The sequence below is a fragment of the Ammospiza nelsoni genome, chromosome 2 (genome assembly GCF_027579445.1).
Source record: "Ammospiza nelsoni isolate bAmmNel1 chromosome 2, bAmmNel1.pri, whole genome shotgun sequence".
NCBI lineage: Eukaryota > Metazoa > Chordata > Aves > Passeriformes > Passerellidae > Ammospiza > Ammospiza nelsoni.
In genome coordinates, this window is record NC_080634.1 from 67,558,302 (window position 1) to 67,584,884 (window position 26,583).

The 26,583-nt window shown below is 33.9% G+C and overlaps 1 protein-coding gene across 2 annotated transcripts in view; it reads right to left on the reverse strand.

The window, feature by feature from the left end:
• KLHL1 (kelch like family member 1) overlaps positions 1-26,583 on the reverse strand; it is a 191,726-nt gene that overhangs the window by 10,121 nt on the left and 155,022 nt on the right. For both annotated transcript variants that reach the window (XM_059466870.1, XM_059466869.1), the window contains 2 exons: positions 23,557-23,781; positions 11,129-11,291 (listed from right to left, as the gene is read on the reverse strand). In XM_059466870.1, the coding sequence (XP_059322853.1) occupies positions 11,129-11,291; positions 23,557-23,781 (388 nt within the window). The remainder of the gene's footprint in view (positions 1-11,128; positions 11,292-23,556; positions 23,782-26,583) is intronic.

Here is a 26,583-nt window from a genome sequence, read left to right on the forward strand (position 1 = left end):
TATTCCAATTGTCAGCTAATAATATATAGCTGAAGGCATTCTTGAGTTTCTGGCAAAAAGACAGCAAATGCTGTTCATAAGTAACTGATAAAAGTGATTGGGACCACCTAGTCTATTGCTAAAATGCTCTCAGCTATTCAGAGCAAAATTCATTTTCAAAATCATATTTTGGAATTAACATTTTAGAGTCTGATTATGTTTCTATTTTTTTTCTCTAAGGAATTTTTTTTTTTTTAATTTTACAAGAGTAAATAAAAATAGTTCAGTCAAGAAAAAGTAGTAACTGTTTAAAGCTCTGGTTGTGGCTGAGCTTGAACAATTCAGTCAGAAATCGCTTCCAGTCTTCAACCAATTTCCAAATCTGTATTCACAAAGGCACAAAATGATTGGGGAACAGCTCTGCAACAAGCATGGAATATTCAGGATACTGAATCAGGAATCTGAGACTTTTGAAATCCTTATAATTAAAGCTATTTAGTAGTCTTACTTCCCCTTTTAGAGCTTAGGGTATTATTTTATTAGATGACTTTAAACAATTTTTTCAGCTTTTTCCAGCTTGTCAAAAATTTGTAATATAATTTCTATAGGGAAAAATATCATGTATTTCTCTGAATTAACTGAATTACTCTTCATGGTATATCCCATCAAAACTAGAATTACTATAAAAATAATAATCATATATCCCTCCTTAGAGAGCAAGACCAGCAAGGAAAAGAAAGCATCCAGTACTGATCATTTTTATCTCCACAGTGAAAGTTCTGCCTGTGGAGATATTATAAATTTCTATTCCTAAATAGTCTACATTTCAGCTGATTCAGACACTGTGCATAGATATGAAATTAGGCCAAGCTCAGCCTCTTCTGTCTTTTCAGGGTTTTTTCACTTCTTTTACTAAGATGGAGAGAGATTCCTGAACATTTGTATATATATAACCATACGTATAATTGGCTAGAAAAATGAAGTAGAGGTTTCAAAGTAAGGAAACATTAGGAGAAATCCTGACCAACTGGATCAAAAGCATTTATCTCAGTTCTGTCACTACAAACCTTTGATAACTACTCAGAAAAGACAGTTTTAAATTCAGTTTGACAAGCCAACATCAAAAGACCAGATTGCCTTTGATGTGAGGTGGGTATGGCTTGTGAAACCAGTTGAATCATGCCCTTTCTGCATTTCTTAATGAGGTTTTCCCTTTTAACATTCTTTCGCTCTGAATATCAAAGACCTTATCCAGCCTTTTGCTTAGACCCTTTTGTACCCTTTTCTGGCCTTTCAGTGTGTCTGAAAGAGCAGCAGAGAATTACTCTGGCACAAAAGATGTCTCCTTTGTAGGACTGAGGGTCACAAATAATTTACATCAGTGCTGGACTACTGTATTGCTGAATCAGTCCATACCTGGCCTAGAGAGAGATATTTATCCATGCTGCCTTGATTAAGCCAATGTAGCTCACTGGCAAAAGTTGAGAATACAATAATTTTGTGAATGGAAAGCATTTATGAAGTCTTATTTCTGTGTGTAAATTTGGAAGGTTATTTCATGCATTTGTAATGCAGTAGGGAAGTAAATCAAAAATAGAATTTCATCCCCCAAAAATGGAAAAACCTATAGTTATAGAGTAAGTTCCTGGAATTGAACTCCTACTTAGTAGTAGTAGTAGCAGTAACTACTAATAAGTTAGATGAGCGCCCTCAGAACTTGTTCTAAGGGTTGGTGTTTCTGCCATGAAAGGGGATTTGGAACTCGATGATCTTTGAGTTCCCTTCCAACCCAAGGCCTTCTATGATTCTGTGACATAAAATATTGAGACAAAAACACCCCTTGCATGGATAATATTGTTATGAAAAAGTTTGACTTCCTACACTGGAAATTTTAGTTTCTTAATAGAAAGAACTTGTTTCAAGCAATTTTAACTGTAATCAGAATTATATGGGCTACATTCTTTATACAAGACCATGGACTCAATGTAGATTCCACCAGTTAAAGAACGTTCTTGACTTTATTAGGCTATAAAGTAGGTATGGCTTTTAAAATTTTTAAATTTTAAAATTTTAAATTAATAATTTACTTTTTAAATTAATCATTTACTATAGCATGTGCACGAGGATTTTTATTTACTCTATTATCAAGACACATAGTAAACCTGTCATTAAATAAGAATTTTTAATGAATCCATAGAATTACTTTGCTCTAGACTGAGATAATATTTATGATACTAATTTTCTTTGTGAATTTAATTTTAGATCATAGAGTTGTTCCTTTTTTTTTGTCTCAGTCTCCATTTATTTAATGATTTTGACTATAATATTTTAACATATCTACACTTTTTTGTAGTTTCCACAGTTGAGGAAGAATAATTTCAATATGTGTCTCATTTTTCCCATTGTGGGATACAGAATAAAAAGAGTTTGATTTAAACCAGAAGTTAACAAACATCATATTTATAATACAGCAGCAGCATAAAAACTGTCATAAAAGAACATGAAATAACCTCTCAGGATTCAAATTAAGTTATAAAACTATTTATAGGCCAAAGTACATTTAGAGGAAAACGTAGTAAGAACAGAGAAAAAATTTTCAACCAAAAAGATTCTAAGGCTGGTAACTGGTGAGCTAGTCTTTGAAGTATGTTTGTTATTCTTCCCATTCCAAAAGAGTTTCACGAAGTTCATTAATTATAGCTAATAATTTCCCAAGGCAAATTTGAGATACTGTCTGGTCAGGTAGATGATGTAGATGAAAGCAGACATGTGACAGCATGAATTTTTTTGGCAATAAAAAGCACTGCTGTAATTTAGCAGCATGCAAAATATCTGCATCACACTTAATATACTCATTTGCTTGTAGTTAGTGACAATATTGTGGGCAGAAAGCACGCACTTTCAAACATTTTCTTTTCTCCTTACATGACAATAACTATGTATGCCAATCAAGGTATTTTTCTTAGTGTTAATGGGTTAGTTAAAGAATAGAAAAGAATGACCAATAAGGCATAAGAGCAAAGAAAACCTCAAGCAACAAAAGCCATGAGAAAAAAATTGGCACTGATGGGAAAGGTAGTAGTTTTGGTCATACTTTCTTGTCTTGTTAGTTTGGCATGAAATTCTGAATTGTTACTTCAGTCTTAAAAACACAATGAAAGCATATTCATACTTAAATACTTTATTTAGTAATTTTGAGCAGTTCCCTAGTGTTTGCTGAAGTATGAAAATTATCCATGCATTGCAATTTTATGGCTGACTTGCAAAAAAGCCTTAGGTCATTTAGCTTGTGATCTTCACAATGAACAAACCCTTCTCTGTTCAACAAACTCAACCAATAATGCAAGATTTATCTGAAGCTAGTCTACGGAGTCAAAAGAAATTTCATCTTACCCAAATATTAGTTATTAAGAAGTTAATCAAGTTTCAAATTGGAAAAATAGGAAGTTAAGAGTGGAGATGGCTTTGCATTCTATTCTGCTGAGTACAGTAGGTATTTGTCAGCTGTTGTAATGCCTGTTGCCCATAAAGGTGTTTAGTTGAGCATTAAATTAATATTTAGATTTCTTTAATTTCAGTCAGATGTGTATATTTAAATATCCTTCCAGATGACACACATGTGGAAATAAGGAAGTATGTGAATACACATTATAACACACAGGAATAACATATGTACACAGGTCTGTGTGTGTAGTCTAAGTTGAAGCCTACATCTGGTGTGGGAGGATCTCTGGACTGCTCCAACTGCACTGCACAAGGGCTTCCTTCCTGTCCCAGCACACAGGCACCAAGAACCATGTGAGACAGGTTCGGATTCTCATACTCCATCTCCTGCTACAGATAATAATGAAAAGCTAAACTTTAGTCATAATAAACAATATATGATGTTAACACTTTTTGCAGTCTTGACGACAAGAAAGAAAACAGTCATTGCTCACCGGTTTTAAAAAAAAATCTGTGCTTAACTGGGGAAGCTGCACATTTGAAAAATAGGCAGTGGATTTTCCTAGGCATTACCCACACTGCTTCCTACTGTCTAGACTGGCACATATATTAGATTTAAAAGCTTATATTAGATGGAGTGACACCACTGCCTTTTTCTACCATGTATTAGGACTAAGTTAACTCGCTATGTCTGTCTGGCCTGAAGTACCCACACATGTGTGGGGGGATAGAATGGAAGAAAATAAAGATAGTGCAGAAGGTAGTCTCGCCCCTGAAGAGTTGCAGCTGCACTAATTATCAAAGATTAGGAACAGGCCTGGTCTTAACAGGCCACAGCTGTGTCTAACAAGGATGAGTGATATAAAAGAGTGCATTAGGTGAGTGAGGAGAGAGCTGGAGTTTTTTGGCTGTAATACGGAGAAGAAGGATTCAGTGCTGTGAGGAGCCATCTATGAGAAATCACCAACAAGGTATGGAACTTTTGCAATAGCTGTGTCCAAGTTAATTCATACCACACTAGATCATATGCATATTTATGTAGAATTCATAATTCATTACAAAACTTACAGGACAAAAAAAAAAGGAATTATGTAGTAGAGAAAAATGGTTTCTTATTATAAAACCTGAATGACAGACCTAATCACAAGTTACAGTCATTCCACCTGTACAATAGTCAACAGCCAGCTAGTCTGAAAATTTTGCTGTGCAGGTAAGGGTTGAAGAGTGGGGCATCTGAAAGATGTAGATGAGCAGTAAACAGTCAAAATAGAAATGTGGTCTAAGCATCTAGGACCCTGGCCATAGTATAGCCAGAGAAAATAGGCTCATCAAGTTCCCACTCTGCAAATAAGCAATGTTGTGTCTCCTACCAATGACTTAGTTTCTAAAGGGGAAAGTGTCCTAGCTGCATATGCATCTGCCTTGGACTGTAGAAAAAATAGTGGCTTTACATTAAACATGCGTGATTTCAGTAAAGCTTCATGATTTCTCTTTTCTCTTATAAGAGTGATATAAATTTACTTAGTTTGTATCTTTTTAAGCCTAGCCTAGACCCATAGAAAGAAAAGTAGACCTGTGCAGAGTCTCTCTCTTTACAGGCTGGATGTGAAATAGCAAGTTAAATCTTGTTTGAGAAAGAGAGACTATAATGCACTTTAAATTAAATGGTAGAGTCACTCAGCTGCATGAGATCCCCATGTAGAAAATATGAATTTGTGTGCAAAAGCACAAAAGATCAGACCAGGGCACTGAATTAGTAATAAGCCTTAATGATTCTGCTAAGACAAAATGCCACAGATAGTTTATTATATGATGCATGAAAGCCAAAGGAGCAGAACTCCTGGAGGAGGCCATAATCAGCCATACAATCAAGTTTTGTAGGTGGTTATATGAATGTAATACGTTCCTAATTCTCTCATGCCCAACACTGAACTACTATTAAGGACTTTGTGGAATTATTAACCTTCGTCTCTCCTAGGTCAGTTCAAAGCAATTATAGTCTTGGTGAGTGACTACCTATAAGATTATTTTGAGAACCTTTCTTGTGCTCACACTAATTTGGTTTGAATTTTGCTACTTTTCTTTAAAATTAAGGTTCATCAGGCTAAACTTTCTGATAGTTAGTTACTTTGTAATAGTGCATAATAATTTTAAGGGACATGTTAAACTAAACTGCTGCTATTTACAGCAGACATAATATTGATCTAAATAACACAAGTTTCTTTCCAGTTTTTCTCATTAAATGGCCTGAACACAAAACATTCCACTGTGCATAAGCCAACATCTCTATTAGGCAGCTTTGTTTCCCTTTCAAAATGAAACAGAGAATAGCTGGGAAAGCACTGCCAAACCAATAATCTAATTTATGACAATCTAGTACTAAATGAATCCAATTATTGCAAAAGGGGTGGAACTGAATGAATGTAACTGAATATAAACAGATAAATAACTATTAAAAAAATCCCAAAGCTACATAGTTATTAAAGTCTCTCTACCTAACTAGTAAAATTGAAAATGCAACACATTAATTTTCATGAATGTAAAGGGAAAAATAATAAGTATGTATATACAAATCCATTTTTTAAAAATAAATATTAGTATATTCTATCGGTATTTAAGCAGAATTAATAGGATGTAGAATCTGATATAAATTCTATCTGTTGCAGTTAAATAAGAGACAAAATTTGACATTACCAATTGATAATAAATAATTACTTAAAGGACACAACCAGAAAAGTGTTGTTTTTTTTTCATGTTGGACTGTATTTCAACAATAATATGAAAAAAAATCAGTGTCTCAGGCAAAAGGGGAAAAAGGACTTTTTTCCAACATAATTGATTGAGAGAGATGAGCCTTGCCAAATAACTCCAATTTTAAACCTGTTGGATTTGATTAAGAGGATCTATGCTTAGGGGTTTTTTCCTGTAAAAGAAAATATCTCTGGGTCAGCTTATGTGTCTTGCCTGTAGTCTTGGCATTTCATTTTCCTGCTGAAGATGACCACCGGTCACAGGCACAGTGGCCTATGGAGGACACCACGCTGGAGTAGGAGGTTATCTCCCCAAGGACTGCAGCCTGTGGAGAGCCCATGGTGGAGCAAGGGAAATGTGTGAGGAAGGAGGGCAGAGAGAAGGGTCTGAGAATTATGGTCTGACCACAACCCCCATTTCCATCCCCCTGCACCAGTCAGGGGTGGGGCTATAATGCGATACAAGACAAACTGAGCCTGGGAAAGGGGGGAAGAAAAGTGGCAATTTAAAATTTGGGGTTGCTTCTCATGAGCCAGATCTATTTTTATTACTAATGAATTGCATTAATTTTCCCCAAGTCAAGCCTATTTTGCCTGTGACACCAAATGGTAAGCAGTCAGATGGATACGGATGGGGAATAATATTTTCTTGCAGCATTTCTCCTTGCTCTTTTACTTTCCTTCAGAGACAACAAACACCTACAAAACTTTACTTTTCCTCAAATAAAAGTAAAATATTATTTAAAAGAATACTTGCACAGTTGTATTTCTAAAAGTTAAGATTAAACAATTCCTTGCTATTTGTCTTCTATCATATACCAATGGTATTCTGTGGTATTTAATAAGAACCACAGCAGCAGGGGGAGAGATCAAGTTCACTATAGAACATATTTGAGTATGTGGCAATCAATAAAGGACAGGACTCCTTTTCCTTGACGCCACAAGATGTTAGCATGAGTTTGAGCTTCTTGCCAGTGTGTGTCAAAGTCATGATTTTTGGCACTGCTGTGATGTTCTACCATTCAAAGTCAGTCTGTGGATGCTATCAACAGCTGAGCATTTTATGCTTTTGCAACATAGATTTACTGATATTCATTAAAGGGATCAAGACTAAAGGACCAGACTTTCATGGCAGAAAGGTACAGTTACTTCAAAAAATATTGGTAATTTTGAATATACCAGTAGAAACTAAGGAATATTTTTGTAATGCAATCTTTGTGGACATATAATAGGGCAATATAGAAAAACTTCAGTTATGGTAGTGACACAAAAATGTTTAGAATAACACTAATCTGTATGATACAGAGAATGTTCTTGAGGAGTATGTATTCCTGATGAAAGTGTGTAAACTAAATTTCATTTTCACTTAGCACTACACCATTAGCATTAAATATGTATTGAAATTAAAGTAGTGGAAAGCTTTAGTGTTCTTAGGGAATGAGCAGTTCATGTATTAGAATTTCTAATAGAAGGATAATAAATAGCTATGTTATTAGTTATAAATTTGGAAGCATTTACATTTTAAGTTAATGAAAGGATTAGTATTTGTTGGCTTGAAGGTGTTGACTGGATTTTTGTTCTTCTTGAGTTTAAAATCAAGAATTTAAGAAAACCTTGAAATAATTAAGTGATAATTTCAAAAAGTTTCTGGCAAATATATACCTTTTCACACTTTTTGTTCCTTGGTGCTTCTAACTCATACTGAAGAGTAGTTCTTTTGCTTCAGCACTATCTGCTGACAACTGTAGAATGCTGATCTTATATAGAATAAGTTGCACACTACTTACACACCACTTATGTGAGCCCCGAAGAAGATTCAAATAAGTAATCCCAACTTTTGATTCACTATCTGCATATAAAAAGTACCATTCTCTACCAGTTTTTTTTCAAAATGTAGATTTCCATCCCACATTTAGTATTTTAACAGCCATATCTATTGCTGATCTGAGGAAGTTCATGCACTCTTCCAATATCTGCAACAGGGTTGTTAACAGTAACGAGGCAGAAGGGAGGATGCTGTTTCCATATCAGAAGGAATTACTGACCATATTTTATCCTAGGAAATTCTACAGTCATGGCAAGTCCTACAACACCTATATTTAGCAAAATATGGTTAAAACTGATAAAGACATCAAGTTAAAAATAATTTTTATATATAGTAAGGATAACACACTCCACTTTTGTGTTACTGTTTGACAATGGGAAACAAGGGAAGATGTAGGAGATAGAGTCTCCAAAGCCTCAGCAAACATTGTTAGTGGTGCCTGGAACTTATTGTTGACTTGGGAAAGCAAAAATATCACTGAAAAGAAAAATTCTCAGATTCCAGTCTTTGGTGTTAGATAAAACCACATAACATTACCCTTTTTATGAACCAATAAACAGGTGTTTAGAACCTGATGAGAGGTTTGTGGACACCATCTTATTGTCCCCATATTACTTTTATTTCATCTCTATTTTCCCAGCTGAATTGCAGCTATTTTGTGCATGTTTCTTTGCCAGCTGTATCAGTTTTGCTGCTTTTCTTTTGTATGGCATGCATTCTTGATAGTCATGGTACGCATTATACAGCCTTTGCAATTTCACTTGAACTGCCTTTGATATGGATGACCAGAATTCCACACACTAACACAACATATTTCCAATATTCATAAAACTTTATGCATTCTTCAGTAGCATTTCCTTTTATTCTCCCGATTTCTTCTTCTGTTCTTTTTCTGTATAACAACATACAAAGCTTTTTTCACCTCTTCTTTTACTTCTTAACATTAATTGTATTCAAACACAAGGCTTGTTAATTCACACATAAACTACTAAATATACTATTTGTGTTGCTTCTTAAGATCATCCAGATTAGCGTGGCCAACATGAATTTGGCCATCATGTATTCATGTGGCCAATGTGAACCATATGATATGATTCCCTTTGGTGCCACTTGGTTTAGTACTGTAACTAGCTTGCTCCTGCTGTTATGCTCTTTTAACCCAGGACAGATCTGTAAAGAATTCTAGGGATTACTGTGACATCCTAGTTATTGAATAGAGTCCTTTTCTTCTTCAAATCCCTGTACTACTCGCCTTTCATTTCATCTTACGTATTTCTTTCATATGTAGCGCCAGATAAATTGCTCTGTTGAAATTCTGGTAAATAAATTTGTCATGTGTCTTTCTTTTATCTCAAAAAACACCTTTATCTTTTATTAGTTGTTCTAGCTCTCCTTACAACTAAGACATTTAAGAAAATGAATATTGCTTGTGTTCCTCACTGAAGGATAGTAACTATTATATCCTATTACTCTGGGAAATGTGGAGGTAACAACCAGGTGACCTTTGTGTGGGGAGGGGAAGATATTCCATTAAGCCCTCCTGGGTGAAATAGCGCTGCAACTTCTAAATGTAATAAGGCAACATGAGTATAGAAAAGAGCCCTGGCAAATGGACTAAGTTTAAAATTTAAAAAATCCCAAATTTCAGATAGTTATCTCTAAATTTCTGAGAAATTCAGTAGGATTGTATTGCTTCAATAATTAAATGTTTTTCAAATTAGTTTATGATGTACATGTTGACACAATCCTTTTCCTATTTTAGGAAAGATGTTGATATAAGAATTTCAGTTTAAATTTAAAAATGTATTTCAGTGAAAAAGCATTCATTTCTGTGCATCCTGTTTTGCTGAATTTAGATAGTATTGCTTTCAATTTGTTTGAGCAGCAAAATAATTGATAATTTACTTGCATGTTCTACACAAGTGAGCTTCTGAAACACTTCAATACATCAGGAACTAATAAGATGTTACTTATAGATCAATCTCCTCACTCAGAGCCTGATGAGATCAGAATATGAAAGCTTGAAGTTTTTTATTTATTTCCATCATAAGCCAATTCATTTTTCTGCTTAAGATTAATTTAAATGGAAAACAAATTCAGCCAACTATAGAGCGATGGAAAATCACAAATGGAATGGTTTCTCACATAAAAACACAATATTTTGTGTTTTAATGTGAGAACACAAGAACTGGCTATACTTTTTCAAGTCTTTTAAGAAATTCACATTTGAAATATTTAGCATCCAGTATCCATTTTATGTAAAGTGCCCAAAGCAGTCTGAGAGATACACATGCAGAATAGTTTGTAGCACTCTCACTTCAACAAGCATCTAATGCATTTCATTTATTTCCTATTTAATTCACTGCTGAAGAAAGAAATCATAATGAATAACCAAAAAAAAATTCCTCAGAACTTCCATATTAAAATGTAAAAACTTTTTTCCTTTGCTGAATGTTGAACCCAACATTGTGTTTCTCAATGAGATATCCATTTCCACTATCCTGAGGAATGTAGCACATGTCAGTTGTATGGAAAGGCAATGTAGCAAGAATAGCACTGGGAATTTGAAAGGTTCTTAAATAGGTTTTCAAGTTGCAGTTCTTGGCATATTGGATATTTTTTAAAGATGAGTACTCAGATAAAAAGAATAAAAATCAATGGCACATTTCTGCTTGTTGCAGGGAGACCACTACTTTTCAGTTTTTGCTGGTGTCCATCCTACCTTGTTTGGACAAAAATAACATCTTTTTTTATTTAAAAGTGCTTGATATAAGTCATGAGAAATTCAATGGAGTATCTTTTAACTGGGAAGTATTAAATATATGGTCAGCTGTGCAAGAGAAACAAAGCTGGAATATATTTGCATAATCATATGCTGCTCTTCATGACTTTAGATCAAATTTTCCAGGGTTTTTTCTCTAGATGGTGCTTCTGCTAGTCTGCTGCATGCCTTGTGCACCACCGAAACCAGTTTCTTTCAGAGTAAGAGGGCTATTAAAGCAGCTTTCACCATTTGATCTTCTTTGGAACAATTCAATGCCACCACAACTTAAAAAGGGAAAGCAATGACAATTAAGCTTCATTGGTTTTCAAAAGAAGTGTTTCAATTGTGCAAGTACACCCTACTCACTTGCCATTTAATGCTGCTACTCCAACAGTGCTTCTGGCAATTGACATACTTGCCACAAATGTCCACTGCTGACTTTGAGGGTCCCACCTCTCCACTGTGTTCAAATAACTCCAACCATCATGTCCTCCCACCGCATAAATAGGCCCTTCAAGCACTGTAACTCCTAAAATGAAGGAGAAAGTGAGAGAAGATAAAAATGTGTTTCCTCTGTCAGTAGTAAAAAATAAAAAAGTTTTCCAAAACACAACCAACAAATGAACTTTTATATTCAAAATGAAAATGGAAATACCAATTTGAGATTTGATTAATTAAGAATCAACAGACGGGAATAAAATTAATGCCACTCCACATGGCTCTATGAAAAACAGGTCTTGTCAAACAAATTTCATTTCATTTCTTGAGAGGAGTGTTTGCTTCAGAGAATAACCTGTCAATGATATGATCCTCTTAGCTTTCTCTATTCCCTTTGGTTTCTCATAACATTCTGAACATGAATTAGCTCTTTAGAATAGCAGTAAAGCACACAATAAAGTACGGACTAGATACCTGGTAGATCTCTCACTATTGTCAACCTAAGGGGGATTTCACTGAATGGAATTGCTTCTAGAGGAGTTGAAGTCTGTTTTTTGCACCATTTTCGTCAATCCCATAGAAGAAAATGAACAATTCTTCAGTAGCAGGAAGATTGATGGACTGGTACAGAATCAAAAAAGGCATTTGAAGGCTTGAGCAAGTAATTAGACTGAGAAATTTAAGCTGCTTCCTCAGTTTCATTCTATCAAAAAAGAAAACTAAATAGCCACACACCTTCACAGAAAAATAATGTTGGATATATTATAATAATTTATCGAACATATGAGTATTCTTTTATCTACTGAAAAAAAATTGTAATGTGTGAAAATTGAAGTTGAACATATTTCAATAAGAAACAATTTTTTAACTGTGAACAGTTTGAATCACCCAGTCAAAGGAATTGATGAATTCTCTATCTCACGGTCTCTTCAGTTAAGCTTAGAAGGCTCTAGAAAATAAGTTATAGCTAAGCACCATTTGTTACAAGACAGTGAACTCAGTAATTCCATTCTATGAATCCATGATCCCAAATGAATGTTGCTCTGAAAAATCTCAGGCTAAATCCAGTCCTGCTTCAAGGCAATGTCTTTTTTATCCTCACTCCATTTCACACAATTTGAACTCATCAAAAAGTCAGAAAACAAGAAATCATTAAAGTTGCAGAGAATGGCTTTGTTTTTTTCTTGCAGGAAAGTCTGTCTTTAATTTTCAACCATGTGAAGTCTCCACTTTCTATGTAGGAATGTTTTGTCTTATTTCAGAAAGTTAATTCATTAAAAGCTTATTTTACTTTAAAACTATATTTATCAATGTGAATATGTTTCATGTCAGTGTTCACAGAAAATGTTTCTGCACTTTGGATGTTGATTTTTGTTTGTCAATATTTTTTAACTTAAAAAAGAAAATAATTTAAAAAAGCCTACCAACCCTTAGAAAAGTGTTCCTCCAAATGAAAGCTAAACCTTTTCTTTTTCTATAGAACTCATTCTCCAATTGTTTTCATTGCCTTGCCTAGAAATTCTTTCTTTTCAATTACATGTTCCAGTTATAATTTCTCCAGAATATTAAAGTGGATATTAATCTGAAGTAATGATTCATATAGCTCACTATTTAATCTCAGAACATAACCAGTATGTGGGAAGATGTGACAGTGGTCACATAAAAATTATGGGATTATATGCTAAAATATGTAGTTTGGATGTGATTTTTATTTACTCTAGTATCTAATATTTTAAATATTTTTAAATCCTGAACAATGAGGTTTACATTTTAAAAATATATTTACTATGGCTTGCTATAAAAAACATGGTTCCCCTTAGCTTTTTCATCTATATACTCTTCATTAAATGCAAAGTTAAATAGAAAATCAAGTTATTTTTGGGATAAAAAATGAATCATATTCAAAGGAAGTTCAGAGGGGTAAACGTTTTTATACACATACATGTACACATAATTGGTGTCTAGACAAAAACACAAACCCTCTCACTTTCACACATAAGCAGTGTTATATTATTATGAAGTGAATTTCACAAGGAATCTATGATGCACATAAAAATCACATCTCTTCAGTTTTGAAATTTCCAGCTTTTATTTCCTGAGCTAACTTATTTGCACTTTCACTACGATAGAAAGTGTTTTCCTCAATTACTCTTTTTATCTCATTCAGTATTTAATTATTTTATTTCAAGTCCTTCGTATTTGAGCTTTATTCTCATCTATTTCCTGCTGTAAATTAAGCCATTACAATTATTTAATTCACTTTTTGTAGGAAATTTGATTTCCTCTTAATCAAAATACCATTCTTCCTGCATTTTCATGGAGCTTTATTTTTTTTAATGACAATGAAAATAGATAAGTTCATTGCATTAATGCAATGTTACTTTCTCTCTGCATTTCTTTTGCAAAGAGAGAAAAGTAACATTGAGTAACTGCACTTTATACAGAAAATAGTCTTCAATGGCTTCTCTGTTCTTCTCATCAGGACTTTTCTGAGTTTATACAATGCAGATAAAACCCTGTGAGATGCACAGATCCTACTGATTTTTTACCCATTGCAGAAACCAATATACCTCCCTCAGTAGTTTCTGGTGCCCTTTTGTGGAAGCTGCTGCACAAACTGTTGCATCTGCTGGGTTGCATCTCTGTTACCTGTGTTTATACCAACCTATCTATGAAACCCCACATTTGATTCTTATATTTTCTAAGAAGCCAGGCTGGCAGTGTTCTAAACTACACAGAAGTATTTACTTTCCCCATTAGGCAGTGCTTGAATCAAATGTTTCAAAATATTCTAATGAGTAGTAATGATAATGTAATCATCTTGCCCAAGTAAGTATATAAATACTTATTTTATATTAGAGGGACTGTGTCTTATATGAAAAATTCAATATTCAAGCATTGAATTCAAGCATTTGGATTCATTCTAAGCTTAGATGCCAGAATGTCTGTGATTTTTATATCACACATATGGACTAAAAGGTATTCCCAAAGGTATTCCTTGTAGCCTCCTTATGCAGGATGGATTGCAGTGCACCTCTTCTCTGACTGAAATTACTGAACACTCCATGATAACAGCTAATGGCAGCACCACAATCAAAATCTTAAGGGACGCATTCCCCAAGATCACAAAGCAAAATATTTTCCAGTAAAACTGATGAAGCAAGACTATTCTCTTTTCTGAATGTTCCAGGTCATTTGGTTTAATAGAAGAAAAAAAATTCATTGTAAGTAGTCTGTGTTGAAATGTCAGGGTTCCAATACTATTACCACACTGTAGAATTCCTCCTCCTTAAAGAGCAAAGGTACTGAACTCTATATGACTTTTATTTTTTTTTAATGGTGCAGCCAATTTCTTCTTGGTCTCTTGAGATAAGATTTTTCATCTTTTTGTAGTCAAGATACTGAACAGTGTGTTAGAAGATCAAGAGTTCATTTCAACTTCATGAGACAGGTTTTCATGTTCATTGTATAACCTAGTATACTGATGTCAGAGTACATAATTTTGTTTTCTGTCATCTCTGTCCACAAAATAATATACATCCACCTATATTTACACTCAGAATGTAGATATTGAAAAATATCTACAGGAATGGGATTTTCTTGTTTATAAATGAGAAAATAACTATTTCCAGCTGACACTTGAACTCTTATTTGTCATTAAGCAAATTGCACAGAAGAATAATGCTGTTGGCTCTTTCAGGAGACTTTGCTAAGAGAAGAGAAAGGACAGAATGCCCTCATACATTTTCCTCCTGTATGTCGTCTTCAACAATTTGGCAAAACCAATTTAAGCCACAAGAAAAGAAAAAATCCTCTTGGATTTAATTTTTCACATGATACTAGTGCTTTGTTGTTTTCTGACAAAAGTAATAAAACATTCAGAAAGGGAGTATTTTACTGTAAGAGAATTACATTAAATAACAAAAGTTATTTATCTGAACAAAGAAACTGAAAATTGGAAGAATCAAATCTTACTTTTTTAATTTGTAGAAAATAATAATTCTGGCACTGAGGGAGTAATTTGTTCTACACATCTTTTGATGGATTACTTTCATTTAACTGACACAATAGTTTGGCTTTCCTAGTTCTCATAGAGTTGCAGAGCTGAACCATCTATGAATATTCATTTTAAGAAAGGAAGCAACTTATTTTCTTAAGAGCAGATATGTTTTCAGCAATATCTTGAGTAGTTAAGTGCTGTAAGTACAGTGCAGAGAAACCTTAATGTTTTCCTGAACAAAAAAGTACCTGGAAAATAATTCTCCTAAGCATTTTGACCTAGGAATTTATAAAAACAAACAGTATTCTTTCTAAACTAAATGAGATCTAAAAAATTAATTGTCTAGTTTGCAATGGCAGGCATTTTCCTTTTGATTGCCTTCACAAAGCTATGCAGCACAAAACCCTATTATGCCTAATTAGGTGCTCAATCTGTACAGTTCCAATAGTTGCAATTATTTATACTTGACTGGAATGGGATTTTAAATTGCTTTTCTGTAATGTTGCAAAATAAAGGAGCACTGCCTATAATACTTTTAATTCTGCAGTTCCTTATCTGCCTGATGGACCTAATTTTACAGAAAAAATTTTAAAAATTTTATTTTTTAAAATTAAATACTTATAAATATAGTTTCATGCTGATATTTGGTTACAAAATGTCAAAGAAAAATTTTCTGTGGTCCTAGCTTTACTGTAGTCTCTGCATTTGGATATTTGCAGAGATGTTACATTTTAACTGGTAAGGATATACTTGTATCCAACAACTTCAAATAAGGACATTACATTTCAAGAAGATAACAGACATAAAATATACCATGACATTGAAGGTGAGAAGACAAATCAGTAGTTTGCTATCCAAGTATGAAGTTTGATTAAATAACATCCGGACTTTATTCTACCCTCTTTAGGCTCTGCATTTATTTTATGTCCAGGTAGAAGTGCATTTTTTAACAAACTCCTTTCTCACCCATACCCACAAAAGCATATTTATACAATTTTGTATTAATTGTAATTAATATTGCTGCCTTTTCTTACTCTATTTTTTCTCTTTAAGTCTTAAACCACATTTCTTCCATAGCAGTGGTATCAAAGAAAGTAAAGTCTAATTTGATTTAAAATGTACATCATAAATTAAATGATTAATAAATTCTTGTAATTAGTTCTCAAAGCCATAATATTAACTGACTGAGAAACACAAATACTGTTCTTTGGATGCTGCATATAGGACTGCCATAGGCTAATCTTGGAATTTACTGTGTCATTAATTGGAGAATTGGACCTGACCTACCTTCCTTAGAGAATATTCAGTGACTCAATGTTGAAAATACCTATTCCTATGTAAATTCAAAGTATCAAGGATGGTTTAAAGAATTATAGCAATATCACTGCCCTCTTGGGCCAGAAGATATTACGTTAACTTGCTAATATAATGCAAATTTATAGAAGCAAAGATCTGCCTGTCGACCCTCTGTTTACATTCAGTTTTGTAGATAAGACACTAGGTTCTCAATTCTGCTACACTATTATCCTGAGAACATGACTCAGAAATTATTATGAGTGCTGCTGTTATGATTTGCAACTCTTTAGTGAATTGGGTCATGATCTACTACTTAGTATAGGTACAAAGTACAAAGAAAAGGTACTTAATAACTAAGGGAAAAAATCCCTCTGATGTTCCCCATGATAAGGAGAAAAATCCAAAGCAAAAATATGATATACATGCAAACCAATATTCAAGATTAAATACTTTAAATTGTTCAGCCCTTATTGCAACTCACAGTGAAAGCAGTCATTTTTCCTGAGATTTCACATGGAAAAAATAATAATCTTTTAACTACATGGAGGCATGTAGTACCAGTCAATGTTGCCTAAAATAAAGATTCTCAAACTAATTGCTTAACAGCTTCTTCTGGGGTATAGAAAACATCTGTATCAGAAGATTGCTGTGCTCTGGTAAGCCAGTCTGTTGTGGAACTCTTCCACTCGATGCTTAGTTGGCAATACGTTTTGGTGTTTTTGTTTGTTGTGTTTTCTGGGTTGTGGGGTTTTCTGTGCAAAGAAATCACCCCATAAAGATGGAGAACACACATCTTAACTATAGCATTGCTTTTATGAGGTGCTGATGTACCCAGAAAGATTTACCATTGTGGAAAAATAAGATATTTACAATAGGATCTTGAGTTGAACTTTTATGGGACATGAATCTTTCCCAGCTGACCCCAGCTTTGCCATATCAAAATGATATGATTATATGATATGATATGATATGATATGGCATCAAAATGATATCAAAATGATACTGTATGGCATCATGCTCTGGAAATCTGGATTGTCACTCCCCAGCTCAGTGGAATTTGGTCAGTATCATATATATGATAGCATGAAGTGCTGTAATATTTTCAGTTGTCTGCATGCTCTAAGAAACTACTATCTGGAAAAGTTTCCTTTATCCAGCTGTTTGGCACTGTAACAAACATTATGCAAAAATATGATTATATAATTCAATAATTCTTTTATTTATAAATATTTGCTCCGCAATATTGGGAAATTAATTAGTCATAAGTAATTACAGTTTTATCATATTAATAGGGTATGACCTAATCTGTTGGTTTCAATGCTAATTCAATTCTCTTCATTTGACTGACATTTCTTTCTTCCTGCCTTTTGTCTCTGGTCTGCAGGTTCACATATGCCCTGACATCCAGAATGGAACCTCAGATTCTCATGCATCTGTCTCTGCACCTCCGCACTTTTTAATCTCCACAATATTTTTTTTTTTACATACAGAAAACATACAAAAAAAAAAAATCTGTATTCATAATGTTGTAAAATTAAAAAAAAATTCCAAACCTAGAAAAAATAACTACTTTTTTTTGTTATGTGTTAATAAAAAATGTAAATTTGCCATTTTTGGCTCTTTAGTAGCCCAGGAATGGTGAAACATAAAAAGAAGAGCTATCATGCAAGATAGCAGAGAAAGAAAAACAAAGATCCCTTTTATCTTCAACATTTTTATAGTTTATTTTACAGCTACCATGAATGGGTGTGTTAAGGCTTTTATTTATATTCCTAGTCTATTTTAATGGTATCTACTCTTTGAGAATGCTTTCTGACACACTGTAACTCCACAGACAAACATGTTTTTATTGGGGCTTAAGCACTTTCTAAAATAACACCATTGCTTAACTTCCATAGCAAAAGGTTTTAAAATGGTGGATGAAAGTTCAGCTCTCACTGACTTCAAAACTATCTTTCAAACTAGGTCTAAATAAAGGTATCATTCATCATTAAATTTTCAGTGTTGAGTAAGTAATAATCTATCTTATATTATGGTTCTTGAAAGAGGTAAAACTCATATAGTTAATAATTTTGGTACTTTGCTGGGTATCTGATCTACTCTGCTCATGAATCTTACAGCCCACATTTTCCTGGTGGAACTGTTTTAAAAATCTGTTAGTAGCACTGATTCTTCAAAGGTTTTGTTTCCTATCAAAATATTTGACATAAAATAAATTAGAGGTGATTACTTTCCATATTCATCTCATAAAATGCATCGTTAATAGATATAATTTTATTGCAATGACCTGATCATTGTAAATTTATTGTATCAAATATGTGTTACCTATGTGTTTCTCCTTCACTTGTTTCAGTGCAATCCAATACTCATTTTGCTATTATGAATCTATTAAGTTTTCTAGTATCTGATACTTTTTCTGATATTGCACTGCAGGCTTATTTTAAGAAATTATTGAAATTTTACAAATTTATTGTCAGAAATTATTTACTTCACCAAGGGAGAACAATGGGATTAAATAAATCTGCTTTATGTCAATATTTATATAGAGAATTGTGATACAGAATACTATTTTTTTCAACTTACTGCTTTACGAAGGAATAATTTCACGAGAAATTACTAACCTGGAAGCAGTTCCGTTGATGCTACATTGTTACTGCTTGCCCTTTAAGACATTATGTACTTCATCACTATCCTAGCTTTATTTAAATAAAAGTGTTCATAAAAATTTACTGTATTTTTTTGTTTAGTTTTTTATCTTCAATAGTTTCTCAAGAATCAATATTTTTCACATGTCTCAAATCATACACACATACAGGCATAAATACCCAATAAAACACCATTGGCTTTCTTTTTTGCATTACCAGATTCTCAGTTTCCAGTCTACTCAATAGTATTTTTTGTACCTTGAGAAGCAGGAACTGTTCCCAAGCCACAAATAATTTTATTCTAAACATGCTATATTTCTTATTCCCATGGAAATCAGATTATGCCATCACAATTGCTCTACTCCATTGTACAATATACCTGCTTAGGCTGCTGAATCCTACACAAATTCTTAGACCTCTAAAACTACAGTTGTATTTACGCTCTGAGCTTTCAAACAATGCAAAATTATTTCATAAACAATAATTCCTTTTGACAATACAAACATTACTTCTAAAGAATTTCACTAATTTTGAGTCAATGAAGTATTCAACACTTGAATACTTTTAAAAGTAGATAAAATATTTTCTAAATTATCATTTAGTGATTTAAAAATCATACAGCCTGATAATAAGTAATTTATATGTCTATTTTTTAATATTTTTACATTATTTTTATTACCTATATATATACATGTATTTTTGACTGCTGAGATATACTATGTAGTAAGAATACTGATAATTCAGTTTCTCCCCAGTCTTTCCCTCTATTAGTATTTCTCATTACTCCTTGAAAGTTCCAGAGCATCCCTGTATTTTTCCCAAGTAATTTTTTTCCCTTCCCTCTGACTCATGAGCTGGACTCTAGAGCAGAAAGCATGAAAGTTGAGAATCAGGCTGGGTCTCAGAAGCACAGTGGGTGCTCCCTCTTAGTGAAATATAGAAATTTGCCTTCATGCAAACCCACAGTGCAATCTCATATTTGTCAGCACCATCTCAGATATTCTGAGAGTCTTTATCTTGTTGCTCCCTAACTATATGTATTCTCTTTCCACTTCTGAATTTTGAACTTAGTCTTTTAGATATTCATTCCTGCACAAACCAGTTTCATGACAACCACATTATAAGCAAGTATTCACTCAAATTTTAGGCATAAACCTCAGGTCCTTTAAAATGCATTTACATTACATATTTAGTTTTTTCAGAACAATAGGTTGAATCCTAACCCACTGTATAAAGTGAGAATTGGAAATTCTTTAGGTCTTCCGTGACCATTCACTCTGGGTAGAGTGAATTCTATCCACCCTAGGCCTATATCCTGTGTAAATAAATCTAAGGCTTTCTCATCAGATATTAATATTTTTATAGCATTTTCACTCAGAAAATGCAGCTGGCAAGACTCTCTCTTCCAAGAGGGGAGGAGGAAAAATATATGTAACTTGCCTGCACTCTAAGCTGCACAGGATTTTAAGAGGTAATACCATGTCCTGTCAGCCTCCTTCCATGCTGATCATCTTGCAAATAGGTGTTTGACTATGGGTAGTGAGATCAGTATATTTTCAAACCAAAACCTAAACCAGAAGCTTAGACACACTTTATATAGTTCATCAAAAGGACAGTTTTGAACACTTACCAGAAAAGACTGCTGTTCTCCTCTAGTTATACTGGAAGACTAATTTTCTCACTATGGCACTTAAATTGTATCTTTTGTAAAGATAAGTCAAATACCAGTTTTTTCTAGCTTTTTTTTTTTTTTTTAATCACAGTTTCACTGGATTTGATAACTAAAATCTTAATTAGTCTATCATTGGTTCATTGGTTCTATATTTCCCTTCTCTCCCCTCTTCCACATAGACTATTAAGTTCAGTATGGAATTTGAAAAAGTGGAGACAGTGTTGCTTCATAAAACTGCTGAATTAATAAACCAGAATCTGTTTTACATTTTTTCACATCTTTGTCCTTTCTTCCTTTGTTCTTTCTTCCTTTCCTACACAGATTTTGATTTGGTCTTCCTGTTTGTCAGGTTTCACCTTTCCCATATTTCATGTTCGCCTTTGACACACCTTTCTGGTATCTTTTTGCTCTTTCATACTCCATTCCGTTTTATGGACTACTCAACAGGGATATTAGAATCACTGTTACTTTAAATAATAGTTTTGGATCCCACAGTCTGCCCTTTCTTTTTTGTACTTTAGCGCTACTTATTTCAAACACTGCCATTAAAAGAGCTTTCACTCATCTTCAATTGGCGGCTTTAAAACGGCCTAACATATGACCTCCTACACTATGGACTTACACTCCTACTACAGGGCCTGTCAACTTTTATTTCCTCATTTCTACATGTATCAACTTCTATACATATGCTTCTTCTGAACATTATATGAATACAGGATAAAGTGAATTGTATTACCTGGTTGTGGCCTTAGTTACAATGGGGTTCATCTGACAATTTTTTTCCTGTATCAACAAAAATACATCCATGTAAAGGATGGGGGCTTATTTCTATCCTGTACACAAAACCCAATTCAAACTGCTCTAGCATTATTACTACATGGATATAACATAACATGGTTTAGAAAAAAAATAATAAAAAAAATTACTTCAGATTTACTTTCATTACAAAAGGCTAAAATAAAAATAAAATAAAATAAAAGTTACTAAAATAACTTTATAAGTTATTACAAAAAATTAAAAAAAAAACCTAATTAAATTCTATTACCTAAGCTTCTTAGGTAATAATATGATTAGTACATAATTCCAGATAAAGAACACCTTTCTAATGCCTCCCAAACAACTGCATTTAATCATCCCAACTTAGACTTCTTTTCTCATTTTACATGTTTTTTGCAAAAAGCCTGAATTACTTCAATATAAAAATTCAAAAATTATTTTATATTAAGAAAAAAAACTCCTCAAATGGTCAAATGCCTAGTTTGATTTTTTTTTCTAGTATTGAAAGCCTACTAGTTTTTCTCCAGTCATAATCTCAACATTCCTCAACTTAAACTACAATTTTTTAATTCAGTTGAGCAAAATCATCTGTAAAATTATAGTTCAGAATTATTTTTTTAACTGATTACCAAGTGTTTTCAATCATAGGTTTACCTCTTTTGTCACTGAGACAAATATTTTCTCTATTCAGCATACCCTACTGTTTTATTATTACTTTCCTGTAGTTACAGCTGAAGCCATTGCATTTTTACTGCCCGGTGGACCAGCACTGATTCTGTGAAATTCTCGAACACTGGCAGAGAAGACATGATGTATTTTTGCATTTAAATAGTGTATTTTCTCATGTATTTTCTAATTTACAATTAAATTTAAACTTAGGAAACAGTTTTAAATCAGTGAGAGATTCAGTGTCATGGTGCTATCTGATATAGATTCCCATTTTCTATTGTAAAACTTGTTTGACAGCAAGAGTGCATATGGACATTGCAAGTGTCCAATGACATGAGCGAAGGGCAGGAAGGCATGGTCCTTGTGTGAGGTATTGATGGAATAGTACAACACAGGACTTGCTGACTGCAGCTCAGGGGAATGGACAGGATAACATTGTGTGTTTCAGGAGTCAACACAGGCAGGCAGGCAGACAGAATAACCACAAAACCACTGCTGAAATGAAAAGAGTAAATTTGTTTCCTATTTATTACCTTCCTAACCAGACCATGCCAAAGCAACACCCAGGCAGAGACACACAGGCAGGAGGAACACAATCCCAGCAGGTGGCTGGGCTGCTGCTTGCGCCCATTTATCAAGCACCCACTCACGCACAGTTTACCAATGTGCCGGGATCTCCTCTGGGCTTTTTATGACCTCTGTCCCAAAACAGGGAGCTCAAACACGTCCATAAGCCTCCCCAAACACCTATGCTATTTCTAAACAGAAATTTTACTTCTCAAAACAGAGATAAACAGCAGTAGGCATAACATATATATGAGGCTCCCACACTGTTGTTCTCCAGGCCTAGGCATTCCAGGCTGAAAGGTCACTTGAGCAAATATGCCATCTTCCTTGTCATTCTCCCGCTTTTAACACTTTCATCCCCACACGTGTCTGTGGGAGTCTGAGATGTCAATGGGTCAAACATTTGCCCATTTGTAGAGGTGCTAGGGTGCTTTGCTTGACCAGGGTTTGCACCCTATAATGTGCACCCTCCCAAGGGTGAGAAGATGAAATTTTGAGTGGGTGATGGTGAAGCCTCTGGTCCGCATAAATCAGAGGGGGTGACCACCCACCACTGGAGGCCAACGAGAAGCAGACCTTGTGGAGGCAGGATAGTTCTTTTATCATGCTGCAAACCTAGTTATTGTTACTGGTAGGAATGCTACTAGAGCTTAAAAGTACTGAGTTTTCTATTAAAAGTTGCATAACAAAAAAGAAAAAAGTGATATGTTTAAAAATATTTTTTTCTTACCTAAGCCATGCCTATGCGTTGACATAGGTGGTAACACAGTCCAAGCCTTGGTCTTTGGATTGTAACATTCAACAGTGTTTAATGTCTTTAAACCATCCCGGCCTCCAATGACAAACAGCTTGTCATCGATGACAGCAACACCAAACTGAAGCCTCCTGCCATTCATTACTCCAGCCTGAATCCATATGTTTGTTCTGAGATCATACTTTTCAATAGTTGTAGCTCCTGATGAGACATAAAAGCAGAACTACAAATACCAAAATTATAGATGCATTTTAATTAATGCTTAAGAGAATAGTCTAACGATTAATCTGAAATGTAAGCAATGCTTTATTTTAACATACACATAAGAGTGCTTCACTTTCAAAATTTAAATATCCTACAGAAAAAAAATTCAACATAATTATGAAGCATTACTCTTTGGAACTAACCCTTTGGATTACAATAAAATGTTATAATTCCATGGAAAATAATTCTGTCAGGATTCATTCATTATGTGGAACCAACAAGCAATGAACCAAGTTCAAATAAACATCATGAAAGCAATAGGTTTGTTAAGTGGACTAAAAAAGACATAAATTAAATTTCTATATATGTGTAGCAGAGGAACAATAATGTAGGATACAAATGTATGTATTAAATTCCCTTCCAGTTTTATTAAGCCACAAGACATATTATTCAAATTTTGCATTCAGTTTAGAGAGAGATCTTTTTATCCTATTTTAAAATAAACAGGTGTAAATTCATTAATACTTAGGTTTGAAAGAACAAAATATACAGTTTATTTGATGCAGTTTCTTGGAGGTGGTGCAAGGCATATTATAATGATACATATTCATAAAGTTATAATGTTTTATATGTTGAATCTATTTGTGTTAAAAGCTAGACCTGTAGCACATGAATTCTGTAAAGCTATTTACTTCAATGGAAAAAAGTACAGTTTTAAAGTTTTCTCATTCTGATTTCAGAAAATCGAACTTGTATAACAGCCTGAATTATACTCAGCTACATATTTTCTAATATTGACTAAGTTTGGGTTGCCACAATATTTTATTATAGTACATACTGAGAACTTAACCCAGAAGTTCCTGGAATGCTTAAATTCTGTATATCCTATAAGGTGCCTTACTAATTTCTAATGATGATGAGGATGATAGAATAATATAATACTAACAATAAAAATGGGAATGAGAATAATGACAAAAATCATCCACACAAAGTGAAATAGGTGTCATTCCTATAAAATCATTACTCTCAGGAACATGAATATAATATATTCTAGACTACAATTCAGGCAAGAAAAGAAGACCTCTTAAATAACAGTAATTATTTTGATGGCAATTACTCTGCAATAGTAACACCCAAAATAGAAAAATCTTTAAACAGAAAGATGGTGGAACAACTGAAAGGTATCATCAGCAGAGATTTTAGGATATCTTTAATTGCAGATTTTTGAGAATTTCTTTTTTATAATATTTAGACTGTGCTTCATTCCCATACATATGGTCAAATATTCACACAGCTTAGACACTAAAAGAGAATAAAGTTCTGCCTTTCCTAGGAAGGAAACTGTGTATTTCTGAAAAAGGAATAGGTTCCTTTTCTTTAGCTCAATTGTTTTGATCTTGAAAGTAAAAAGATTTTCTGCACCTAGGAGAGGAGGCCAAGTCTTGATACCAATAGGATTTTACTAGACAAATTAGTTTAGCTATTTAAGAGTCAAGTCCTCTGCTTTATATATTCATATTGAAATATTGACTTTCATCTATCATGTATTTTATGTCTTGAATATATTTGCATATAATACTCTAGAATGAAAGTACTATTGCAATGCCAAATGTTGACATCACAAATTTGCTCTGCAACAGAATAAAAGCAGGAGCTCTAAAGTATCCAGGGGTGCATCAAACACAGCACAAACAAAGCCATTGCTTTATCTTGACAATACCTTTGAGTTACGTTTGCTAAAATCTCCTGTCACTAAGTGGTCTACAAAATATCCATTTTCCCATTTTTTAGGAATCTTAATTCAAAAGGACAGCAATGTCATTCTTAGATTCTCTCACAGCCTTTTCTGCTAATTCTATATTGACAAAAATTTAACTTATGATAAGGCTACTGGAGCTAAGAAATTCATAAACATTAGGGTTTTGGGGAAATTCCTTGGAAATCTGTTTTAACAGTAACTGATTGCATTTTGTGACTTTGCATAGTAGTTCTGTCTTTGTCAGAAGTCTAAGTGGATCATAGAATTGTCAAATTGCAGAATCATTTAGGTTGGAAAAGACTTTTAAAATAATTCACCCTTTAACCCAGCACTGTCAAATCCTCTACTAAACCCCAAGTGCCACATCAACATTTCTTTTAAATACCTCCAGGAATGGGGAATCCATCACTTCCCCGGGCAATTCCAATAACACTTGATAACACTTTCAGTGAAGCAACTTTTCCTCATATCCAATTCTCTGGTGCATTTTGAAACCATTTCCTAATGTCCTATCACTTGTTACTTGGGATAAGAGACTGACACCCACCTTGCTACAACCTCCTTTCAGGATGTTGTAGAGAGTGATAAGCCTTCTTTTTTTTTTTCCCAGGCTAAAGCACCTCACCTCCCTCAAGCACTCCTCACAAGACTTATACCCATACCCCTCACCAGTTCCACTGCCCTTCTCTGGACACACTCTGGGAGCTCAATGTCCTTCTTGCAGTGAGGGACCCAAAACTGGACACAGGATCTGAGGTGAGGCCTCAGCAGTGCTGAGCACAGTGAATTTATAATCAATAGTTACATTGCAGGATGATGAGCCACTCTTTGCTCCCAGATGTGGAAGGAATACAGAGTACCCCTCATGGAACTACCAGAGAGAGGGACAGAACCCTACCTCCACTCACTTTCATCACTTCTAAGGTGAGATCATTATCTAGGTTGTTAAACCATCATGCTGTGGTGCAGTGGAAGAACAGGCACTCACTCATGTGCTGGCTCCAGTGACTAGCAAAAATTGGTAGCATCACATTGGTAGC